At 34.5% G+C, this 22,245-nt stretch overlaps 1 protein-coding gene across 1 annotated transcript; it reads right to left on the bottom strand.

Annotated features, from left to right (window-relative positions):
• Nucleotides 1-3,127: 3,127 nt before the first annotated feature.
• On the bottom strand, nt 3,128-3,936 carry LOC113770909 (calcium-binding protein PBP1-like). Its single transcript, XM_027315536.1, has one exon. It carries the CDS (start codon nt 3,745-3,747, stop codon nt 3,388-3,390), a length of 360 nt encoding a protein of 119 aa, XP_027171337.1. The 5' UTR covers nt 3,748-3,936; the 3' UTR covers nt 3,128-3,387.
• Nucleotides 3,937-22,245: the final 18,309 nt, after the last annotated feature.

The raw sequence follows: 22,245 nt of genomic DNA, 5'->3' as shown, positions 1-22,245 counted from the left end.
GAAGCCAGATCATCAGATTTTTTTTTTTCAAAAAAAAAAACTTGGTTAAATAAGAAATCAAAGATATACAACTGGTCTCAAAGTTAAACTTAAAAGGCAGAAATGGAAAAAGAAAAGGACCAGGCCAGCCCATTGATAGTCCAATCAATAATGGACTATGAGGCCTTGTCCAACTCGCCGGCAGAAGTCACGTATTAGCTGATCCACGCTTTTAAAGGTCATCCCCAAAGCCTTGCACTGGACTCCCCCCCCCACAAAAAAAAGGTAATAATACTGGCGGAGTAGCGTAAAGAGTAGATTCTTTAATTGGAAATGATAAAAATCTTTATTTTTTTTTTCAAAATCATCATTTTTAACACTGTTTGTGAATGTACATTCGATTCGTTTGCAATTAATAGAAAAAAAAATGCATTTGAAAAAAATTCTTTTTGTAAAAATTGATTTTATAGTTAACATTAAAGATATAAGAATTTAATGAATTTGGTTTCTCTTCGAGTCACGTTATTTGGCTGGTGGATAAAATTTTGGACCAACTTAGTAGGGCCAAGGTTTTTAAATTTTCACATTTTCATGGGTAGGGCGAATTTTGTGAGTTGGCCTATCGTGTCCTATGGACATGCTGCTGTGGCCTGGATATGGCCTTCTTTGGGATCTTTTAAACTTACAACGGACGCCAGCTTAATGAATGGTCGACCATCTGGGGGGTGGCTTGGTGCGTGGTCATGAAGGGAGATTAATCTTTGCTTTTTAAAAGGAGTTCAAGGAAGCACAAGTTCTTTTGGCAGAGGCAATGGCTTTACATCATGGATTGCAGTCATGTGTTAGCTAAGCAATTGGTAATCTTAGTGTAGAAGTTGATTCTGAGGTGCTGGTGCGCTTGATTTAGTCGAATTCTTTAGCCAGTTGACCTTTTCTGTAACGTGATTAGGGATATTCGTCATTTGTTGAATGCATTGAAAACTGTCAATTCTCATGTTTACAGAGAAGCAAATTCTTCGACGGATAAGATGGCTGGATTGCGTAATTTGGACACCATTTTTATGGATCTTTCCCAGCTTCCACCTGAGGTTAGAAAGGCTCTTCGATCAGATAGAGAATAGGATGTCCTATAATACGTTCCTTTGCGAGATAGCAAGGGTGGCAAAGTTAGCATATCTGTTGGTTTTGGGCATGGGTTGACCCTTCTTGAATTCTTTATAATACTTTACTGCATTTGATTAATAAAATAATGGGTGACATCTCACCCGTGGACGGAATTTGCCATACAAAAAATTCAATGAAATAAAGATGTGTAGGCTGTTAATGTACAATAGGTTTAAGGTAAAGAATTGGATGTGTATGGTTATTAGTTGTGGTGGGTGATTTAAGGGTAATTAATTAAGTGGGTAACTAGTTAGTCGTATTAGATAAGTGATTAGTAAATAATTTATAAATAATTAATCAGGGGTATAGAAAAATAGACATTAAATGACATGGGGGTAGGGATGGGTTGGATCGTTCAGGGAGGAAGTGTAAATGAGAAGTCTTGAAGTCTAATGATTAATGTTGAGAATCCTGAATTTAGAATTCTCGAGTTCAAAATTTTTTATCCCTTCCCACTTCTTAAATCCTACCTTTTCTATGCTAGAAAAAAATTAAATTAAAACAGACAAAATAAATTTATTTCGAGGTAATATAACATACCAAGAACACACCGGACCAAGACCCCTTAATCGTTGTTTCTTTTAAAAATCCACTTTTTTTTTTTTATAAATAAGCAAGATTTATTAACGAGATTGCTAAAAATGTCCAGCAAGATTTGCTTAACAAAGTCAACAAGGACATTTCATAAAGAATTACTATAATTGGCAGATTTTGCATAAAAAGTTATACTATGTGCTAAATTATTAGCCTCTTTTGAAACCCAATTTATATCAACACAAATTTGGTCTAGCAAAGTTTTACTAACGTCACCAATTACAAGGCCTATATTAGAAAAAAAACATGTCTTTATCAGTAAGAAGCTGGATCATCAATGACGCATCACCTTCAAGGATGAAATGCAAGAACAGCTTGTCAGTTAAAATAAAAGCCTGCCAAGGAAGACTTATCCACAAAACAGGACATCTTAATTCCAATTTCGAGGCTACCAAACATTCCTCGAACCCAGGAAAAGAATCCAAAGATGGTCGAGTTGAATAGTTGGTATCATCAGCAACGCTGAATCAGCAGGGCCCATCAAATACGGATCTCTGCTTGTTGTTCAATATGTTTGTATTCAGTGCATGAAGCCCACCAACGACACAAACCAACAAACACCTCAGGAAACATATTATAGCATTCTAGCAATTGAAAATTGAATATTTGCCGATCTTTCCACGGTCTTGTTTGGATTGTGATTTTTTGTCAAAAAACTTTCATGTTTTTTATAAATATATTTTTTAATTAACTTTTTATTTCATAGGAGTATATAAAAACTCCTAAAAATAGTAATCCAAATTGGAAACGATCTTTTTGAGTTAATGCATTTGGTAGTAATTGGCAAAATGCATTCATCAGATAGCTGAAGTAGAGATTTGATAGTGGCACTAAGAAATCAGATTCAAGGGGACTTGGATTTGATATGAAAATGAATTGAAAAAAAATCTATCGTGGAATACTCTTGGTGGGTACCTTAAATTATTTTCACTATTTGGCTAAGAAATTTTTTTCTAACCTCTTCCCATCTTCTGTGGATCCTTGCTAAAAAAAAAAAAAGCAAAAATAAAATGGTTGTCAACGCCTTTCTTTTCTTAAATTGACAAATATTATTAGTCTCTAATTTTTTTTAAAATAAAATTTTTTTTTATCGATACCATAGATTTTATAATATAACTACTCCTGTTTTATACTAAGGAGGGGATCTAAAGAGGTGTAGTCACTATATGCTACAAACTGGTACTATATCAAAACGAAGTTGAATTATTCTATGTGCAGTCTCTATCAAACCTGTCCATTTTGGCAAACTTCTTCTTGGTTGGGATTTCCTTTACTTTCAATACTTGTTTATTTTACATTATTATTTCCCAACAATATGTGCTAACTACAATTTCATCCTTGATGGAACTGATAATCCTATACTAAAAAATTGCAACATATTGAAAGCAGATTTGCACAAAAAAATATACTTCAACAAGAACACAAAAAATTGTGATCTGCACAATTGAGAAACCAACTAAAATTCCCAATTATTGTTTCGAGTTTGACTATGCCTTTCTCCAATATTCTATCACAACATGAACAAATAGCCAAATGAAACAAAACAACAGTAACCTCGGCAGGCTGCCGCAGACAACTGTTACATAAAATCTCAACCTCAAAAATATGTCTTCTGCCTCCAATTCTGCCATTAATCTTCTGCCAAGATCATCATTGTCCACGGGTACTCCTGAACTCTTGTTGAAGAGCCTGATCAAGCCAAGCCTCAGATTCTTGCATCAACTCAGGGCTAAGTCTGAACATAAGCACACAAAATTCCATCTGATCAAGCGCTCCATCTCCATCAAGATCGCCTTCTTTAAGCATGCTCAAAAGATCGTCATCCCTCAATTCTTGCAATCCCAGAAGTGCAGAATTCTTCTTCAGACTGTCGAATGTGATCAACCCTTTATCTTTATCCATCAATAGCTGGAACCCGTTACACAACTCTCTTATCAGACCCTCACCTCCTAGCTTATCAGCCATCATTGGCAACATATCTTGAAACCCATTAACCTTCCTTGCTGCCATGGTTTTCTTGAAGCCTCTGTTTTATCTGGATGCAAAGGGAAATAAAAAAGTTTTTTTGGGTTGGAGAGGTTCAGGGAACAGGAGGACTTTATACAGGGTGAAAGGGGCAGAGAAAATTCATGTTGATGCGATGTGAGCAATTGATGACAGCCAATGTACAGACAATTATTGCTGGTCGGCTTTTTAGAATCCTTGGGTCCTTAGTGAAATTGCCTCTCTGTTTCTGAGAAGAAGCTTGTTGATCTTGTCATTTTTCTTCCCCACGGAAATTTCGGTCATTTCACAAAAATTTGTTTTTTAATCTGAATAAAAAAATGTCATGTCTCAAATTGACTCATTCTCTTGGGTTAGGACGGTCTACAGTATTTATATTTATTAAAATGTTGGTTTGTTTGTGGAATTTAGGACCATTTCTAATTGGGGTTCAACTTCATTGGGAACCTTAGCAGTCTTTTTCTTGTGGGTAGCAAATTTATTATAAGTCTTTCCACATGATACCTATGACAGATGTTGGCCTGGTGGGGGACTTGGGGTGGGAACTAGGAAGCTCTCTACCTCTAGGAAAACTGCAAACATGGTTGGCAAACATTACAGTATGCAAAACGTTAGGGAGGAGATCAAAATCCGGATTTGCAAATTTTGCATGAAACTCGTACGAAAAGGGGACCCCAAATGGAAAAAGATTTTGGTGTGAACAGTGCAGCCAAAAACTGAAAAGGTGATTCCTTGAGAAATGGGAAAGAGTGGCTCATTGAGCAGCCTCATATGTTACATTTCTTGCTTATTCTAATAGGCCATTTTTGGCTTTATGCTGGAAAAACTGTTGAAGGGAAGTTTCCTGGAGAAATGAAAAGCCAACTTAACCATTAAGAATGTTACAGCCTTACAGGAGACTTGGATGACAATTAAATTATCATCTTGCTTTGCTTGTGGTTTAAGAATGTGGTTATGTCCATTCAAGGTTTTGAATGTTGAGAAGAAAATTTATATCCCTTAGATGAAAATACAAAGGAGCTGCATTCTTGACTTGAATAAATTGTTCCATGTTGACTTTCAAGTACAGAGAAACTACACACCTCTACAAACTGTTAATTCCAAGCAATGAAGTGACCAGCATGACCAGTCATCTGATAGTTTAGTTGTGACTTGAATTTTCATTTTCTTACCCTTTTAGGACGACAGACTAAGGCACCTAGAAGTTTCAGCAAACAGCAATAAATGTAAAGTCTATGAAATGATTTTCTACCTTTAATGGATGATTCTGTGTTGAGATCTAACCACATTATGGTTTACACTTCTATGAAATTACTTACCTATAAAAAATAACTAGATTATTGTTATTTACACATTAAAATGTCTAATACTTGGCTACCATTGAATTCATAGCCTCAGAAAATTTTTGTGTTTCCAGTCTCCCGCGCTAAAAGTATAATTGTCATCTCTTTGTTTCATGCGTCTCAATCTACAACATGGATAGAGAAGTCAAAAGACTAGAATTTGCTACCAATTAAGCTCAATTGAAGGTCCCATATAAGAATTCTAGACAACCATGAACTAACTAATAAGAGTTTGCCTAAAGAACTGATTTAGTCTAAAAAATTGAAGTCAAGTCGTGAAAGAGTTCATAGACAAGGAAAGCAAGAAATTTGAGTTTGTACATTTACATTATTGTAAATTGTAAGTAATTTAGGTGCAGTAACAAATACTCAGTCGCAGTGAACGATTGGCTGTGAATTTAGTAAAGATTATATGTTTATTTCAAATTTACTGGTCAAAGCATTAAAAAAAAATGGCATTATCAACATTTCTCTTTGAAATATAGCTGAATGGAGAAATTTGACTGGTTGATAGTTGGTTGACCTAATCCTATGGGGGGAAAATGTTAGAAAGTACTAAAGTAGAAATCCATATTTGATAAATTCTCCGTAAATTTGGTCCAAAATGGAGCAAAACATCTACAACGCAATTACAAGTGAAAAAACAAATACAGGAGAATTTCTTCCAGGCCGAAATTTCAACACTTGTACATTTTAAAAGAGTTCGAGTTGGTAATACCATGATCTACCACGGGATGTTCTAATCTAATCTAAAACTCATATTTGTCACTTGAGCAAATTATTCAGGTAGTCACTGAATTTTTTAATTAGTTAAGATTTGACCACTCAACTATTAATTGTATATTTTTATCCACTGAACTATCATATATATAAATTTTGGATCATTCAGTCTGATTCCATCATTAATTAAATAAGATTTAAGGATTCGAACGATTTACGAGATTAGCTAGATCTGATAGAATTAATGATGAAATTAGACGGAATGGTCCAAAATTTATACTTTTGATAATTCAATGGCTAAAAACATATTATTAAAAGTTAAGTTACCAAAACTTGACTATTTAAAAAATTTAGTGACTATCCAGATAATTTGCTCTTTATCTATTTAAATCAACTTGTTTAGAGCAATTTTTTGTTAATCAAGCAAATTGTGATGAGCGATTTCCAACCAGTTTATTAATAATATTATTTTTTATTTTATCAAAAAAAAAAAGAAAAAAATCAACATGTTTAGGTGGGCCCCGCACTTGTGCACTGGTGCTCTAGTCTCATATTTCTTCAAGCTCCAGAGCAAATATTCAGCTTCCACGAAGCAGCATGAGAAGACAATTAATCAAACTGTTTCCCAGCAGACAACCAGATAATGTAAAATCAGTAGTCAATTCAATCTACAGGGCGCCTCTCTTTTTCGGAAGGCACCGACATACGTATTCTTTCCTTTGAGCACGTAGCAATGTCCTTTTCCTTGTTGCTTCATTTTTTCAGCTGCCTCTGAATATTGGCAGAATGATCAGATCCAATTAATCAGAAAAATAGAGTCTAGCCTTTGTTTGGATAGAGTATTATAAAGGCTATTATGTTTAGGTGAATTGAAAAATGTGTTTAACAAGCATTTTTACGTCTAAATTCGATAAGAGTCTGTCTAATAGGTGTCCATTGGACACTTGTTAAGATATATTTCTGGTGTCATAGTTTTACAAATATATAATTAATTAGAAAAATTAAATAAATATAAGAGAGGATAGGTAAAATTAAATAGAAAAAGTATATAAATGTAAGAGAAAATAATAATTATAATATATGTATATACATGTAAGGCTGAAAGATGAACCAAATTACTACTCGAATTGAGCTCGGCCTAGTGAGAGTACATTCAAATTTGGTTCGTCAACTAGTTAAATCAAGATTGAACAACGTTTTATATTCGATAACATTCAAAATCGATAAAAACACTTGTTCAAAATTGGTTCGACAGATAAATTAGGGTGTACGATTTAATTAGACTTGTTTATACCCCTATATACATGATCAGTTAGATGAATTTTAAATATATTAACGAATGTCTAATAAGTACCTGTAAGAAAAACCTATTCCACAATACAATAGAAGTTAAAAAAAAAAAGAAGAAATAATAGCGTTATGTTAGTTGGGCTGAAATGTGGCTATTTTATTGCAATTTGTCCAAATGAGGAAGGAGTGGGGGGCCGTTAGGTTTGACAACAAAATTTATGGACCAGAGTTATTGGGTTTTGGGGCTTACTCATTTTGTTGATGACGAGATTAGTCATTTAACTTTATGATGAACCAAGATCGCATTACAATGGTAAGCATGGCAAATACATCTATGTAAACGACAGAATGCCAGCAAGTGGAGAGAAATTGTCTGCATATTAATGGTATGTTAAGAACCAAGGCGAGGTCCCAAAAATTAATATTTTGCTTTTAAAGTTCACTATTTGTGTGTTTTGTCTATTTTATGAGTTAATTTTTAATGTTACCGAATTTGTAATATCTTTGTGTTGATAATTTGTAACTTTATTGAGTTTTAATCTAATTCCACCTTTGTGGATTAATTATTTAGTTGTAGTCTTATAAATTATAATTATTGCTACAATCACTGGTTTATTTACATATGCTTACAACGTTTAGGAAAATAGGACAAACCTCCCTCTTAAGACAGCTACATATTAGGGAAGCCAACTTCTCATCTGTGGTTTATTTATCTAGCGTTTATTTGATGGATTAATGTTATACGCACCGTCAGTGTATAGATTTTTTACATTAACAAGTATAGATTTATGACATATAGACAAAAAGTAAATTTTAAATTTGAATAATGATGATATGATATTCATGTAAACTTGTTTGTGTAAAAAAAATCCTTACACTGACAGTGTATAAAAATTAACTCTTTATTTGATACCCTCAATGTGGATAACATAACAAACACAAATGTTGGTACAATTAAGTGAAGGTAACACGTTATTATCAACAACATTAACCTTAACGTTAATGTTAACAGTCATAGAAAATAATTCAATCAATTTTTTGATTCTTTTTTGTTCTTATTTTTTTTACATTAAAAACAAAACTAAAACTACCATCTTTGACTTTAGCTCAAATCTTATCTAGTATATTGGCATAAAGTCAAACTTAGTTTTGGAATTTACGTGAAGAATAAAGCCGAAACTGTGATTTTGTCAACATTTGACAAAATGGTGGCTTCGTTACTTCCTAGATTAAAGAAATTTTTAAGTTGTAAAATAAATGAACCGAAAAAAAAATTTGCAATTTTATTTCCAGCTGCTGTCAAGGTTACGTGATAAAATTCTTAAGAATATCTCAGCTCCGAGTCGTGCGTGTAGTCCCACTTATAGCCGCTATAGTGGAGAATGGAAAGTCAACCCAAGAATGTGTACCTAAGCTAACTAGTGTTAGGAAAACAGTAATAACTACAACATTAGGAAATGGTTTTGACGTGAAAATTCACTTTTCTTAAGGAAATTTGTCTCCACTATTCTACTACCTGGTTTGTAGCAATTCCCTCTAGGAATAACAAAGCCAACTAGAATTTCCATACAGTAGTATGCAGAAATTCTCCCAAAAACGGTTTAGAGAATATCGTTTTGAACAATATAGAAGAATAGTAAAGCAGAAGTAAAAGTAAGGCCTATGTTAGCTGAACACTATTATTTATAACGTTCAGATACCCCAAAAGAAATGTGATGTCTTTTGGAAACGTATTTCTTCATGAATAGGTACCTTTTAAAATGAATGGACATTTAACGGTTGTATGCGTTGTATCACTAGAAACAACCCCAGAAGAAAACCGTTTAGTTAAGAATAAATATTAAAATGAAATTAATTAAAATTAATTTCGGTTCTTAAGGCCCAAGTGCCCAAGTGCTAATCTTTTGACCATTAAATTTATATTTTAATTTAATAGTCAACATGACAAATGCATGTGCAATTTTGAAGTTTCCCTCCAAAATTTCCTACAAACCAAATTGATTTGAATAAGTGCGCACTTGATTATAAGCCTCTTCCTTACTTCACATACTTTCAATGTGAGATTTATCACTAACTATTTCCAACAGAGTAAACACCAACTTGTAGTAAAAGGTATTAGATATCTTGGCATTATGAAAATGTATCTGCTAATTGTTTCATTGGGTATACTACATGGGCCAAATATCAAACTCTGGAAAGCGTAAATGCACAAACAACACTTGAAATTGGTTTGGATCTTCTGTTACATATTTTTATATTACAAAACTTTTTAAAGTAACAAGTGTCTTATTAAGAGAGATATTTTAAAAGTTAGATACATATTTTTATATTACAGAACTTTTTAAAGTAACAAGTGTCTCGTTAAGAGAGATATTTTAAAAGTCAGATTCTAAATCATCACGTATTATTGGATGGGACACATATTAATCATTATTGGATGGGGTTCCCAATGAAGTTGAACCCCAATTAGAAATGGTCCTAAATTCCACAAACAAACCAACATTTTAATAAATATAAATACTGTAGACCCTCCTAACCCAAGAGAATGAATCAATTTGAGACATGACATATTTTTTTTATTCATTCCCCGGGGAAATTTCGGTCATTTAAAAAAACAATTTCTTGTTAAATGACCGAAATTTCCCCGGGGAAGAAAACTGACAAGATCAACAAGCTTCTTCTCAGAAAAATAGAGAGGCAACTTTACTAAGGACCTAAAAGCCGACCACCAATAATTGTCTGTACATTGGTTGTCATCAATTGCTAGCATCACATCAACTGAATTACCACATCTCTAACAATTCCAATTAATCTCTAACAAGAAAAGGAAAAAAGAAAAAGAAAAATGATCATATCTAACAATTCTGATTAATCTGAATTACCTCATCTCAGAACAGCCAAAAGATCTTCCACCACCATCTTTTCTTCTTACTTTCCATCTCGTCAACCTTCTTGTTAACCCTAAGGACCTAAAAGCCGACCACCAATAATTGTCTGTACATTGGTTGTCATCAATTGCTAGCATCACATCAACTGAATTACCACATCTCTAACAATTCCAATTAATCTCTAACAAGAAAAGGAAAAAAGAAAAAGAAAAATGATCATATCTAACAATTCTGATTAATCTGAATTACCTCATCTCAGAACAGCCAAAAGATCTTCCACCACCATCTTTTCTTCTTACTTTCCATCTCGTCAACCTTCTTGTTAACCCGTTCAACCTCATCCTTCAGTTCTTCAATCCCTCTTTTCAACTCCTTCACATCACCACCTATCTGTTTTATGGACTCTTTTAGGGAACTCAACTCTGCTTCTAATACGTGGATTCGTCTCCTTGTGAGGTAATCCGAAACATGTTGATATATCTTCCTCAACTTGTGCCGAATGCCTCCTCCAAAGAAGCTGCCTTTACGTTCTCTGCCTCCTGCTTCTTCGGATTTGTCACCATTGTTATTGGTGTCAGTGCGCTTCTAAGCGGTGGTGGTGGACTCTAGAATGGGCTTGTTGGGAGTCTCAGGCTTGTTGGGAGTCTTGGAAGCAGCACCGTTGCTAGTGGTGGATAGGGTGGGCAGAATCACAGATTCTTTTGATTTCTTGATCTTCCCTTTAAACAGGTAATGGAGCCGCCTCACTACATCTCTGGCACCATTGTTCCGTGGGAGTGTAGAGTGAGTCTCGTAAAGAGATTGAGGGAGCAAGGGATTTGCTTTAAAAAATGAACAGAATCTTTTAAATCGTGGTGAAGTGGCGGCCATTTTTACGCACAGTCAGCGGGCGAATTTGAATGGCGTTGGTAGTGTAGGACTGGAGAGAGAAAATGCCAATTAACTGAAAATGGAAATTAACTGAAAATTAAAACTGCTCCAACATGCAAATTAACTGAAAATATTTCTCATCTTCGTTTCTTTTTTAACCTCACAAGCAAGACATGATTTAGAGTTTTGATTTTATTCGGTTATCTTCTTAATATAACAAAAGTTCTTAACTTTCTCTTTCAATTCTTAAACTTTACATAATAAAAAAATATATATACCCGTTAAGTATATCTTTATATGTAACAAAGAGGCATAAATAATTTGTATATTTAGGCATGCATACATACAGTTTATTACATGTTACATGTCTACTTTTTGTGTGCCTATATTTGTGTATCACTGTAGATCATTAGTCTACTGTACTATACAATTGCGTTGGTTTGTCAATATATACATAGATGTCCAATTCATAATAATATTGATATATTTCATTTTGGAAAATAAAATGAAAGTGGTGATGTATTAGTAGTTCATTAGTGAAAAAGTAATAGCTACATTTATACAAGAAATATGTATATATATATACTCGTCTATGTATGTGTATAAATTTATATTAATTGTCATTCATCTAATATTAATCGTGTATATCACTACATAAAAGATTAATTATATATATGTGTACCATTGAAGTGGGGCTATCAACAATCAAATTATATAATATCAAATAGAAAATGAAAGTGATGCATTTGTTAGTTCCACTACAAGAAAAAAGATCATTAGTGATAACATTTCTTTGTGACGACAAAAAGTCGTCACAAAATGAGGTTGTTTAGTCACGACTTCGAAGGTTGTCACAATTGACTCAAAGTAACTGAGTTTTCAGTGACAACCTTTAATTGTCGTCACAAAACTACTTCGCGCCATGGGACTTGGAAGGCGCGAAATTTGCGATAGTGACGACTTGATAAATATTGTCAGTAATTCTACCGCTTTCTTTGACAACATTTCATTGTTGTCACTATTTATGTTTAATGACGACCAATTTTTGTCAGTAAAACTATAGCGTAGTTAGTGACAACATAAGTATCATCACTAACTTGAACATCTCTAATGCATTTATTTAATTGTGAGCCTCAATATTAATTTAATTTTTAAAAATTTGATGATTTATTAACTATGACTTTATTTAATTGTAAGCCTCAATATTAATTTAATTTTTTTAAAATTTGATGATTTATTAAACTAGTCATAGTTACTTAAATATTAATTTAATTTTTTAAAAATTTGATGATTTATTAAACTAGTCATAGTTACTCAATAGGTTTTTAATTGAAAAAAATTAATGAAAGTTTCTAGTTAGAACAACTATATAAACTATTACAACTTGAGAAAGAGTATATTTACCAGTTCTTTGAATTTAGCAAAAAATTTTCATCCATTATAATTTTTTGATAAATATGTTAAGAAGTAGTGATTAGAAATACATTAGTAAATTCAAATAAAATTTGAAGCTAAAAATTCACTTGTAATATTAATATCGGATCAACTGTTTGATGTCATAAAAAAATTAACTATTTGAAGCAGAACCAAGGTGCATTTACCACTTGTAATATTTCAACATAATTTTTTCATCCATTATGAATATTTTCACAAAAATATTTAAAAGTAGCAAGTAATATTAGATTAGTAAAATATTAATTCAACTAAAATGTTGGAAACTAAAAAACGTTGATTGAAATTTTGGTACTGAACAAGTAAGGGGGAAATATAAGGAATTGAAATTTCATTCAAAGTCAATATTTTGAGGAGAGGCGCGGAAACACTTAGAACACTTAGAACCAAATAGCCAACACTACCAGTATCCTAAAGCCAACACTACCAGTATCACCGAACAAAACACCAGTAGTATCCTAAAGCCAACAGCCAACACTTAGAACCAACCGTAGCACACTGCTCCTTATCTCTGCCGAAACATCTCCTCGCCATCTCCTAATTGATCTTGGCTTGGAAATGATCAAATAGAAGACCACATTTAGCAGCAACTCTCTACCAAAAAGGTATGCCGATTCTCGGCGGAAGAAATCAAAAAATGAAGGAGGGCGGCGGACAAGGATTAGCAAAGAGAAAAACTATCGGGCAAGCCAACGGAAAAGAGAGGGAGCTTCGGCTGAGGAAAGAATAGCTATGAAAAGAGGAAAAACAGGGGAAAAGGAGAGCGGTCGAAAAAAAAAAGCAAAAGGACACTGCTCCTTCTCTGCGAAACATCTCCTGCATCTCCTAAATTGAATCTTTGGCTTGGCAAGTGATCAATAGAAACCACATTAGCAGCAATTCCTACCAAAAGAAGTATCGCCGATTCTCCGCGGAAGAAATCAGAAAATGAAGGAGGGCGGCGGACAAGGATTAGCAAAGAGAAAAACTATCGGGCAAGCCAACGGAAAAGAGAGGGAGCTTCGGCTGAGGAAAGAATAGCTACGAAAAGAGGAAAAACAGAGGGAAGGAAAAGGAGAGCGGCGGAAAAAAAAAAGCAAAAGGAGAGAGTTGAAGTCAGAGAGAGGTAGACTAAGAGAAGAAAGGAAAACAGAGAGGAAACTATGGCAGAAATAGAGCAAAAGTAAACCCCAGAAACCCTAGTCGACGGTGAGGTGAAGGAATCGTCCACTCAAGACATGAAAATAGTCGAAGCCCAAGCTGATGACGCGGCGGTTGGCGGTGCCGGCAGTTTAAAGCGCGTCAGAGATGAAGCTGACGAGGAGGGAGAGAACAACGAAGATGTCAAGAAGTTGAAGGCTGATGATAAGCACGTAGAAGAGGAGAGAGGCAGTTCAACGGCTTGATTGATGTCTACCCCAGCGGTCCTCATTGGATGCTTGCCTTGGAGAATTTTGCTTTGGCGAGACCGTGAGAGGTAATTTCTTCGTTTACAGTTCAGTCTTCCTTCTGTGTTTTACATAGCCCGTGAATATATGTGTTTTATATGATGCTGGGATTGAAATCTATTTTGTTCTGATGAATTTTGGGGCTAGATATAATATCACTTGAACAAAGAATCATTGAAATTTTTAATGCCCATGACCTGTTTGATAAAAAGCCCGAACGAAAGTTTTGAACCAAAAGAGGGGATTTTGTGCTTTTTTATTCAATAGGGACTCTGGCCAGTCCAAAGTTAGGCAGAATCCGTGCGTTTGCTAGTCGGGAAGAAAAAGAAAAGCCATGATTCTTGAAGTTGATTTTTTCCACTTTTTCGTTGTTGCATTCCGCGATGTTCAGAGCATTTTTGCCGTGCGTTTGCTAAGTACAATTGTCATGTTGATTGTTCAGGATTTTAGATCATATGTGCCTTATGTGTTAAATTGAACTGAAAGCTCTTGCTTATTGAACAATTTTGGGGCCGATTAACTTCAATTGGAGCAAAAGTCTGATGAAATTTCTAATGCCCCAACCTGTTCGACGAAATGCCTAACTAGATTCTGATTGAAAAATGTTTGCCCTGTTTGCTGGTTCACCGAGTAGCGTTTGGAACTAGAATGATATGATTTCTCCAAGTTGCCAGATTGGTTTGAGAATCTGAATGTAAATAGACAGCAATCTATTCGTTAGTACTTATGGGCTGTTTTCTCTTGTTTATCTCTTCCATTTCATAGGTTCCCTCTGTTTCATGTCTCTGTTTGATAAATTAGTCAGATGTTGAGAATCTTTTTAATGAGCGTGAGTCATGCCCAGAATGCACGTAACAAAAGTCTGCTGGATGGCAGTTTGTTGATGGGTGTTTCCTTTTCCTTGTTGGTTACTCACACGCCTATATGGCCGTCTTTCTTGATTCTCCTTCCTTGCATTCTGCTTGTGATGTCTTAAGTCCGTCTCTCATGTTTAACTTCGCTCTTGTTACATGAAGCAGTGAGTTCCGTTTAGCTGGAACCCTTTTTCTTTTATGCTTCACATTTCGCAATTCGTAAAGTCCGCGGCTTATAAATTTGTTGCACAGCAATTCACAAGCTCTATGTTCATTTGCATTTGTTAGCATTGAGGTTTATCCTTTGGGTTATGATCGTTTCATCATGATTAGTTTCCAGGTCTCCAAATGTATGAAGAAAATTTGTTGTTGTTTTCCTTTTTTGCTCACTTGCCGTTTTTTATGCTCCATGATGTTTCTTTTTCTCATTTTACTCTTGCTGTGAGTAAATCACCTTGAGTTTATAAAGTAAGTTCATGCATAACTTTGCTATCACTACTGGTCGTTGTGGACAGAGTAGGAAGATTTGATATCTGCTTACTAATTTAGGTTAGAAATGAACAGCAAAAACAAAGTACTGATTTAGCTTTTTGAATACTTGCTAAACATTAATGTCATGCAATTTCCAGTTAAGCCTAATGATTTGCTATGTGGTGTCCTGATTCTAGTTTTTCTGTTTTGCAATGACATTTAGGCTTTAAAGCTCAAACGGAAACTTTGATGGCTCCTAATTACCGCCTTTACTCTGGAAAATCCTTTCTTTCCTTGTTGAATTTTATCATAGCACTGTCTTCTTCATTCCCTTTGTCTCTGCTGACCAAAGCTTCTGATTTCTTGTTAGAAATATGGTGCAGACAATTTGCTGTTCTGTCTTAGACCCTTCGTTTCTGAAATTAGCTCCTACTTAGTTGCCAAAAACTGTTGTTCTGATGATATGTAAAGTTGCAGACGGAAATGGTAAAGTAATTCAAGTAAAGAACTAATTACTAATAAATTAGCAAACATGAACCTGAAGAGGACCTAATTGTAGCGTTGACAGAATAACCATCTTCAAGAAGCCTTTTGATCAACCATGATGCCAAAAGTCCAGTTCCACCTGTTACACATACTCTCCCCTTCTCCATCTTCTCCCCTTCCATTAATTTGTGTCCGTCTAGCCTTTAATACCAGTTCTACCTGTTACACATACTGTTTGGTCTCTTTGCAGTGGATTGTCAGTTTCAACTTGAAGAATTAATGTATTTCCAGTATAGTATTTCACTTGAAGAATACCAATATAGTACATGCGAAATGTATTTCCTTCAAGTAGTTAAAGGGAATCTTCCTTGTTAGTTAGACTGTTGTGCTGAGTCAACAATCAAGTAGTTATTTTGTTATTCTTGAGCTGTATAAGAATGCAGAAATCCGGATTGGGCAACATGAGAAAATCATTTTGAATAATATCTCTCTTTCTTCTTCCTCAAGTCTAGTTTCTCTCCCCCTTATCACTCTATTTCTGCTGCAATTGCTGCATTCATTACGGTGGTATCAGATTAGTGAATGCTTGTTACTTTTGTTGTTTATTTAGCAATTAGAGACTGTTTTGCTTTTGTCACCTGATAACTTTACTAATAACTTTACTATTTTATTGCAGATATATTGCTCATTTTGGAGGTTTCGAAGAAGATTAACAGTACGACTTACATGTCGGCTCAAAAACTGTGGTTATAGTGCTGTCTTAAGTTTAGAAAATGTTTCGGAAGCGCAGGAAATGTTTTGGGACTTGGAATATGTTTTTTAGTGCAGTCTTGACTTATATGAGTAGTATTTGTTCTACTCAAACTTATGAAACTATTTGTACTATGATGTTGCACTTATTTATGACATTTGAATATTTAATATGTTATTCTGGCATATTCTATTGTAACGGGTGCCGACGTTTGTTATTTATTAAACATTGCTGATGTTTTCATTTTTTAGATATTATTGTAGTAGGAAAGTCATGTGTAAGGTGTTGTAAATGAGTAGTATTTTTCTAGGCAAGATGTCTTTATTGACAATTGTTATTGTCACTCAATCAAAACTGTCTATTGATAAGGGATTGTTGCCACAGTTGATCAGGGGTTTATTGACAACAAAGTTGTCACTAATTCCCCTATGCCCTCACTACCGTCCCTCCATGCATCACTGACAAGAGAAGGTGTCGTCACTAGATTTATAGTTTTTACTGATGACATATGTTGTCATAAAAAATTTCCTTCACTGACGACTCTAAGGTCGTCACTGTATACTTTCATTTTTTACTGACGACATAGATTGTCATAAAAAAGCTTCTATTTACTGACGACTTTAAAGTCGTCACTGTATACTTTTACCGACGGAGATTCAGTGACGACCCTGCGACAACTGAAATGTTGTCAATAATGGTCATCAGTGACGACTTTTTGATTTTTTGTGACGAAAAGTAGTTATCACTGATGACCAAAATTCTTGTAGTGTTCATTAGTGAGGGGCCTAAGAATTAAAGGTTTTGGATTCAAATTCCTTTCCCTCTCTCTACTTCTTAAATCTGACCTCTTATCTGTTAGAAAAATTATATATCTATTGCCTCAGTATGATACTACTGTCAACTTTCAAATGTCAAATAATATAGTGGCTTAACACTTAAACATTAAAATTTCTAACTAGTACGATCTTATATTTAGAAACAAATCATTGGTATTTTATGTTACACACAAACTATTAAATTCAAATCAAAAGCCAAATAAATAGAGCCAAATTGTTTTGTCTTAGTTGGTTCATTCAGTTATTTTTTTTTTGTCAAATAGCAACATTTTTCTTTGCAACAGTTTAGCCAAATTGTTAGTCCTAAACCGATCCACCCAATAGGAAGGCCAAACCGACGCTCGTGGAGTCGCAAAGCAATTTTTTTTTTTTGTGGAAATTTGATGCGGCCATGTTCGGCCGAATTTTACTTGACCTTGGGTGATCGTTAGACCAATTCCGGTAAGAGTACCAAGGTTGCTAAATTTTTTGTTGCATTTTTATATTTATAGATTTTTTTAAGTGTACTAGCTAATTTTTTTAAGTCCCAATCGAATCTCCCAAGGGTCACGTAGAATTGCATTACCCTTAGCGTCCATTTGGTACATGGAATGATATGGGATTGAATTAATCATTCTGTGTCATTTTATCTTTGGTTGTATTTTACACATGGAATGATAGATCTCAACTAATCAAACTAATTCCCTATTCATGGGATAAAATAATCTTATAGAGGAGATGGTATTAGTCATCTAGGGATGACCAAGAGATGGGATGATGAAATTTTAAACTGGTTTATCCTTACAAATAATATAAATTTATACTCTCATAATTATATAACCTCACGCTCACATGATAATATAGCATGAATGGACTAATTTGCCCCTATTACTTATTTTAAAGTTTTTTGACTAATTTGCCCCTACTACCAATACAATAATATTTGGACTAATTTGCCCTTATGAATAATACAAATTCATACTGATATAACCAAACTCTCACATAATAATATCATAATAAACTAACTTATTTGCCCCTACTAATTATATTAAACTTTTTTTTTACTAATTTGCCAATATTTATTATGTTAAATTTTTTAACAAATTTACCCCTATTAATTATTTTAAAGTTATCTTTGACTAATTTGTCCCAACTTACATAAAAAAAGGACTATATTGCCCTTGGACTAAATTACCCTTTACTAACCTTATTTTTGTCAACCAAGTTCTGTATAAATACATAACCTTATTAATTGGGCTTTGCAAATGAGAGCTTCAACAAGTTCAATCTCGCCCCAATGAAAAATCTGCTATGTTGGCTTGAATTTGAATCATTTAAAACTCTTAAATGGGTTGGATTTTATTCAATTTAACCCTAACTTGGCCAAAAATTGGCCCATTATTTAATAGAATTTCAAATTTAGATCAAAAAATTAGTTTAAAACCTATTTTTAAGGGCTCGAATAGGCTGAGTTTGAGCGAATGTAAATTTTTATATATCAAAACTTTGACTTACTTTATAATTCTAAAGCTTCAAATTACTTTATTTGAATAAAAGTTATAAATTACTAAATTATTTTATTACAACAATCCTACAAATTAAGGGGTACTTTCGACATTAAAATATTAATCCTATCTCTTTTAATTTCCAACCAAACACGAGATAGGATCATTTTCTAATATATCATATTCAATTTAGAACCAACCAATCATTAGATAATTTGAATTATTGATTTGAGAATGACTCAACTCAAGATTAATAATTCGAGGATGAGTCATTCCATCTCATCCCGTCCATGAACCAAACGAACCCTTAATGAATCAGTGCTTATTTAGTGACAAAGTTAGGACCGTTAGATGTTAGAGGGTGATGTGGGCAGTCCAAATCATGATCCTGATTTTGGGTCGGATCTCGAGAAGCCCTAAATTGCTATGTTTTTAAATTCGGACCAGACCGATCGATCGAACCGAAAACTGGTCAAGTGTCTGGTCTGAGTTATTCTAAAAAATTGGATGGCTAGAAATTCAGTCAAATCAAGTCAAAAATCGGGTTTGACTGGAAAAATCGGAAGACCGGTTGGTGTCAATTTTTTTTAAAAGGTCAGAACATTTTCAATATTATGTTTTGACCCCTAAATTGTTAAAAATTATTAATATACGACAAATATTTCATACTTTATAAATGTCGTCCTAAATTTTGGTGTTATTTTTCAATCAAATCCATAATTTTAATTCTAAACTTGATAATGTTCATTAAATAATATAAATTGCTTCTTGATCGTTCTAATTTATTTTTATTTTCTTGTTAAATATATTTGAAACATCAAATATATATGAATATACTTTTATTAATATTAGCATGCTTTTAGGTATTTTACATACAATATTTTAATTTTTAAATAATTTTTATTTATGACGTCATCCGATTCAAGACCAATTGAACCCATTGACCATTGACCCCTAAATTCGATCGAATTGATACCCGATCTAAGCCTGAAAACATAGCCAAATTGATGGTTTTGGTCAACTCTCGAGATATCGCTCCCAGTCATCTCAATATATTACTCTAGGAAGGGGGATCTACTGATTTGACCCGCATTAATGTCCTGACACCTAATAAGTTAGGGCGGCATAGGATCGCAAATAGCCGTTAAGTAGTCATGTTAAATCCAATTTTTTATATACAATTAAAGTGGGTTCTCCAAAAAACTTCCATTTGAGTAGGGGTGTGCAAAATCGAAAAATTCTGATTTACCAATTGATTTCGAATTGAATTCGCAATTTCGAATTCGGAATGGAATTCGATAATTCTGATTTCGAATTAGTCGAAATCGGGTTGAATTAGAAAATATAATTTTTGAAATCGAAATTACCGATTTCGAATAATAATATTTATATATAATATAATATTTTTTAATAATACATATATAATATATATTATATAACATAATAAGTTAATAATTACTGATACATCTAACAATTAACAAAAACAAAAAAGAAAAAGTGCAAATAGAAATTGCAAAACCTAATCTGTTAACTCTTCCGCCTCTTCCTCATCGTTTCTCAACTCAAGAATCACTGTCTCACCTTCCTTCCTCCGCCTCCACCGCCTGCCAGTCTTCAATCAAGAGTCAAGACCCCAGCTTTCCTACTTCCTCAGCTTACTCTCTCTCACTCTCGGTTTCACCTTCATCTTCACGCCATCTTCAAGCCCGACAGACATCATCAGCCTTCGTCTTCAAGCCCAACAGACATCTTCACGCCAACTTCACTCTTCATCTTCAAGCCATCATCTGCCTTCATCTTCAAGGACAAAAGCAAGCTATTTCAGGAATGTTCAAGTGGTTGATAGCTCCAACAATCTCAAGGCTCCCAAAGGTCTTGGCACATTTACTGAGCAGTCCAACTGCTATGATGTCCAGACTGGCAGCAATGGGGATTAGGGCTATTACTTTTACTTTGAAGGCCCTAGTAGACCAACTGCTATGATGTCCAGACTGGCAGCAATGGGGATTGGGGCTGTTACTTTTACTTTGGAGGCCCTGGTAGAAATCCCAATTGCCCTTAAACAACTACCCCACCCCCACAAAGAAAAAACAAAAGAAAAAAGAAATAAAAAAGTAACTACTTCCTCTGTATTATCCGATGTAGTCTCCTACCTTACCCCTCTTCCTTATCGTCTCTCAACTCAAGAATCACTGTCTCACCTTCCTTCCTCCGCCTCCACCGCCTGCCAGTCTTCAATCAAGAGTCAAGACCCCAGCTTTCCTACTTCCTCAGCTTACTCTCTCTCACTCTCGGTTTCACCTTCATCTTCATGCCATCTTCAAGCCCGACAGACATCATCAGCCTTCATCTTCAAGCCCAACAGACATCTTCACGCCAACTTCACTTTTCATCTTCAAGCCATCATCTGCCTTCATCTTCAAGGACAAAGCAAGCTATTTCAGGAATGTTCAAGTGGTTGATAGCTCCAACAATCTCAAGGCTCCCAAAGGTCTTGGCACATTTACTGAGCAATCCAACTGCTATGATGTCCAGACTGGCAGCAATGGGGATTGGGACTATTACTTTTACTTTGGAGGCCCTGGTAGAAATCCCAATTGCCCTTGAACAACTACCCCCATCCCCACAAAGAAAAAACAAAAGAAAAAAGAAATAAAAAAGTAACTACTTCCTCTGTATTATCCGATGTAGTCTCCTACCTTACCCCCTCTAGATCTGTCTCTCTCTCCTCATTGTACACCACCACCATCCTTTTTTACCATTTTGGTTTAGGTCGTGTTAGTAAAAATGCCACCTTTTCAGTAGTTGGAAGCTTTGTCCCTCTTGATAAGTAAAATGGGGGGAAGCGGCCTTGGTTTCTCGAAGCTCAAAAGAAACAGGGCCTTTGTTAATTTCTTTATAGCAGTTTCTTTCTTTGATGCTTTGCGCTTGGGAGTGCTATTGTGACTAGAAATGGTTTGAGTGTAGCCTAATTGTTATGTTATCAGCTTTATCCTTTATCCTTTCCTCTTGAATTTGAGTAAGAGAAACAGTTGACTTGTGGAATCCAAGAGGACTGCACCTGGGGAAGAACAGGTTTTTCTATTTTTGAACAAGAAAAAAAAAAGGGAACAGGTTTGAATTCGGTGAATTCGGAATCGAATTCAAAATCGGAATTGGCCATTTCGAAATCGAATTCGGTTGAGAAAATTCATGTCAAAATTTCAAAAAATTCCGATTTCAAACTTCCGATTCACCGATTTCGATTTCAATGCACTGCCTTACATTTGAGGTAACAAAAACTTCCTCTCTCACTCTCTACTTTTTTTTCCGAGTTGTTTTACTTACTTGAGCATCGAAGGTGAAATAGGGGACAAACCTCGTCTCTGCTGCTTCTTGTTTGCAAGCTATATCCTCTGCCCGCCAGATCTTGACTGCACAAGTGCAATCAAACAAATTTTATACAATAGACACAAGTTGAATTCAAAGTGCAAGTCTTGTGTTCGTCAATGCAATAGGATTCGAAAGTCTTTCTAATTTGTTGTTTCAGAGTTGCACTTTTAACTTAAGGACTTGAATTTGTAGGGAGGCAATTTTGTAGAGAACAATGACAAATTATAACATTTATAGGGTGTAATTGTTGGATACAACTA

Source organism: Coffea eugenioides, chromosome 5 (genome assembly GCF_003713205.1).
Source record: "Coffea eugenioides isolate CCC68of chromosome 5, Ceug_1.0, whole genome shotgun sequence".
Lineage (NCBI taxonomy): Eukaryota > Viridiplantae > Streptophyta > Magnoliopsida > Gentianales > Rubiaceae > Coffea > Coffea eugenioides.
Note: the sequence above shows the minus strand (reverse complement) of the source record. Positions and strands in the feature narration are given on the sequence as shown.

What these genes read in the sequence shown, in the direction of transcription:
- LOC113770909 (XM_027315536.1), bottom strand. Translation starts at nt 3,747, where the DNA reads ATGGCAGCAAGGAAGGTTAATGGGTTTCAAGATATGTTGCCAATGATG.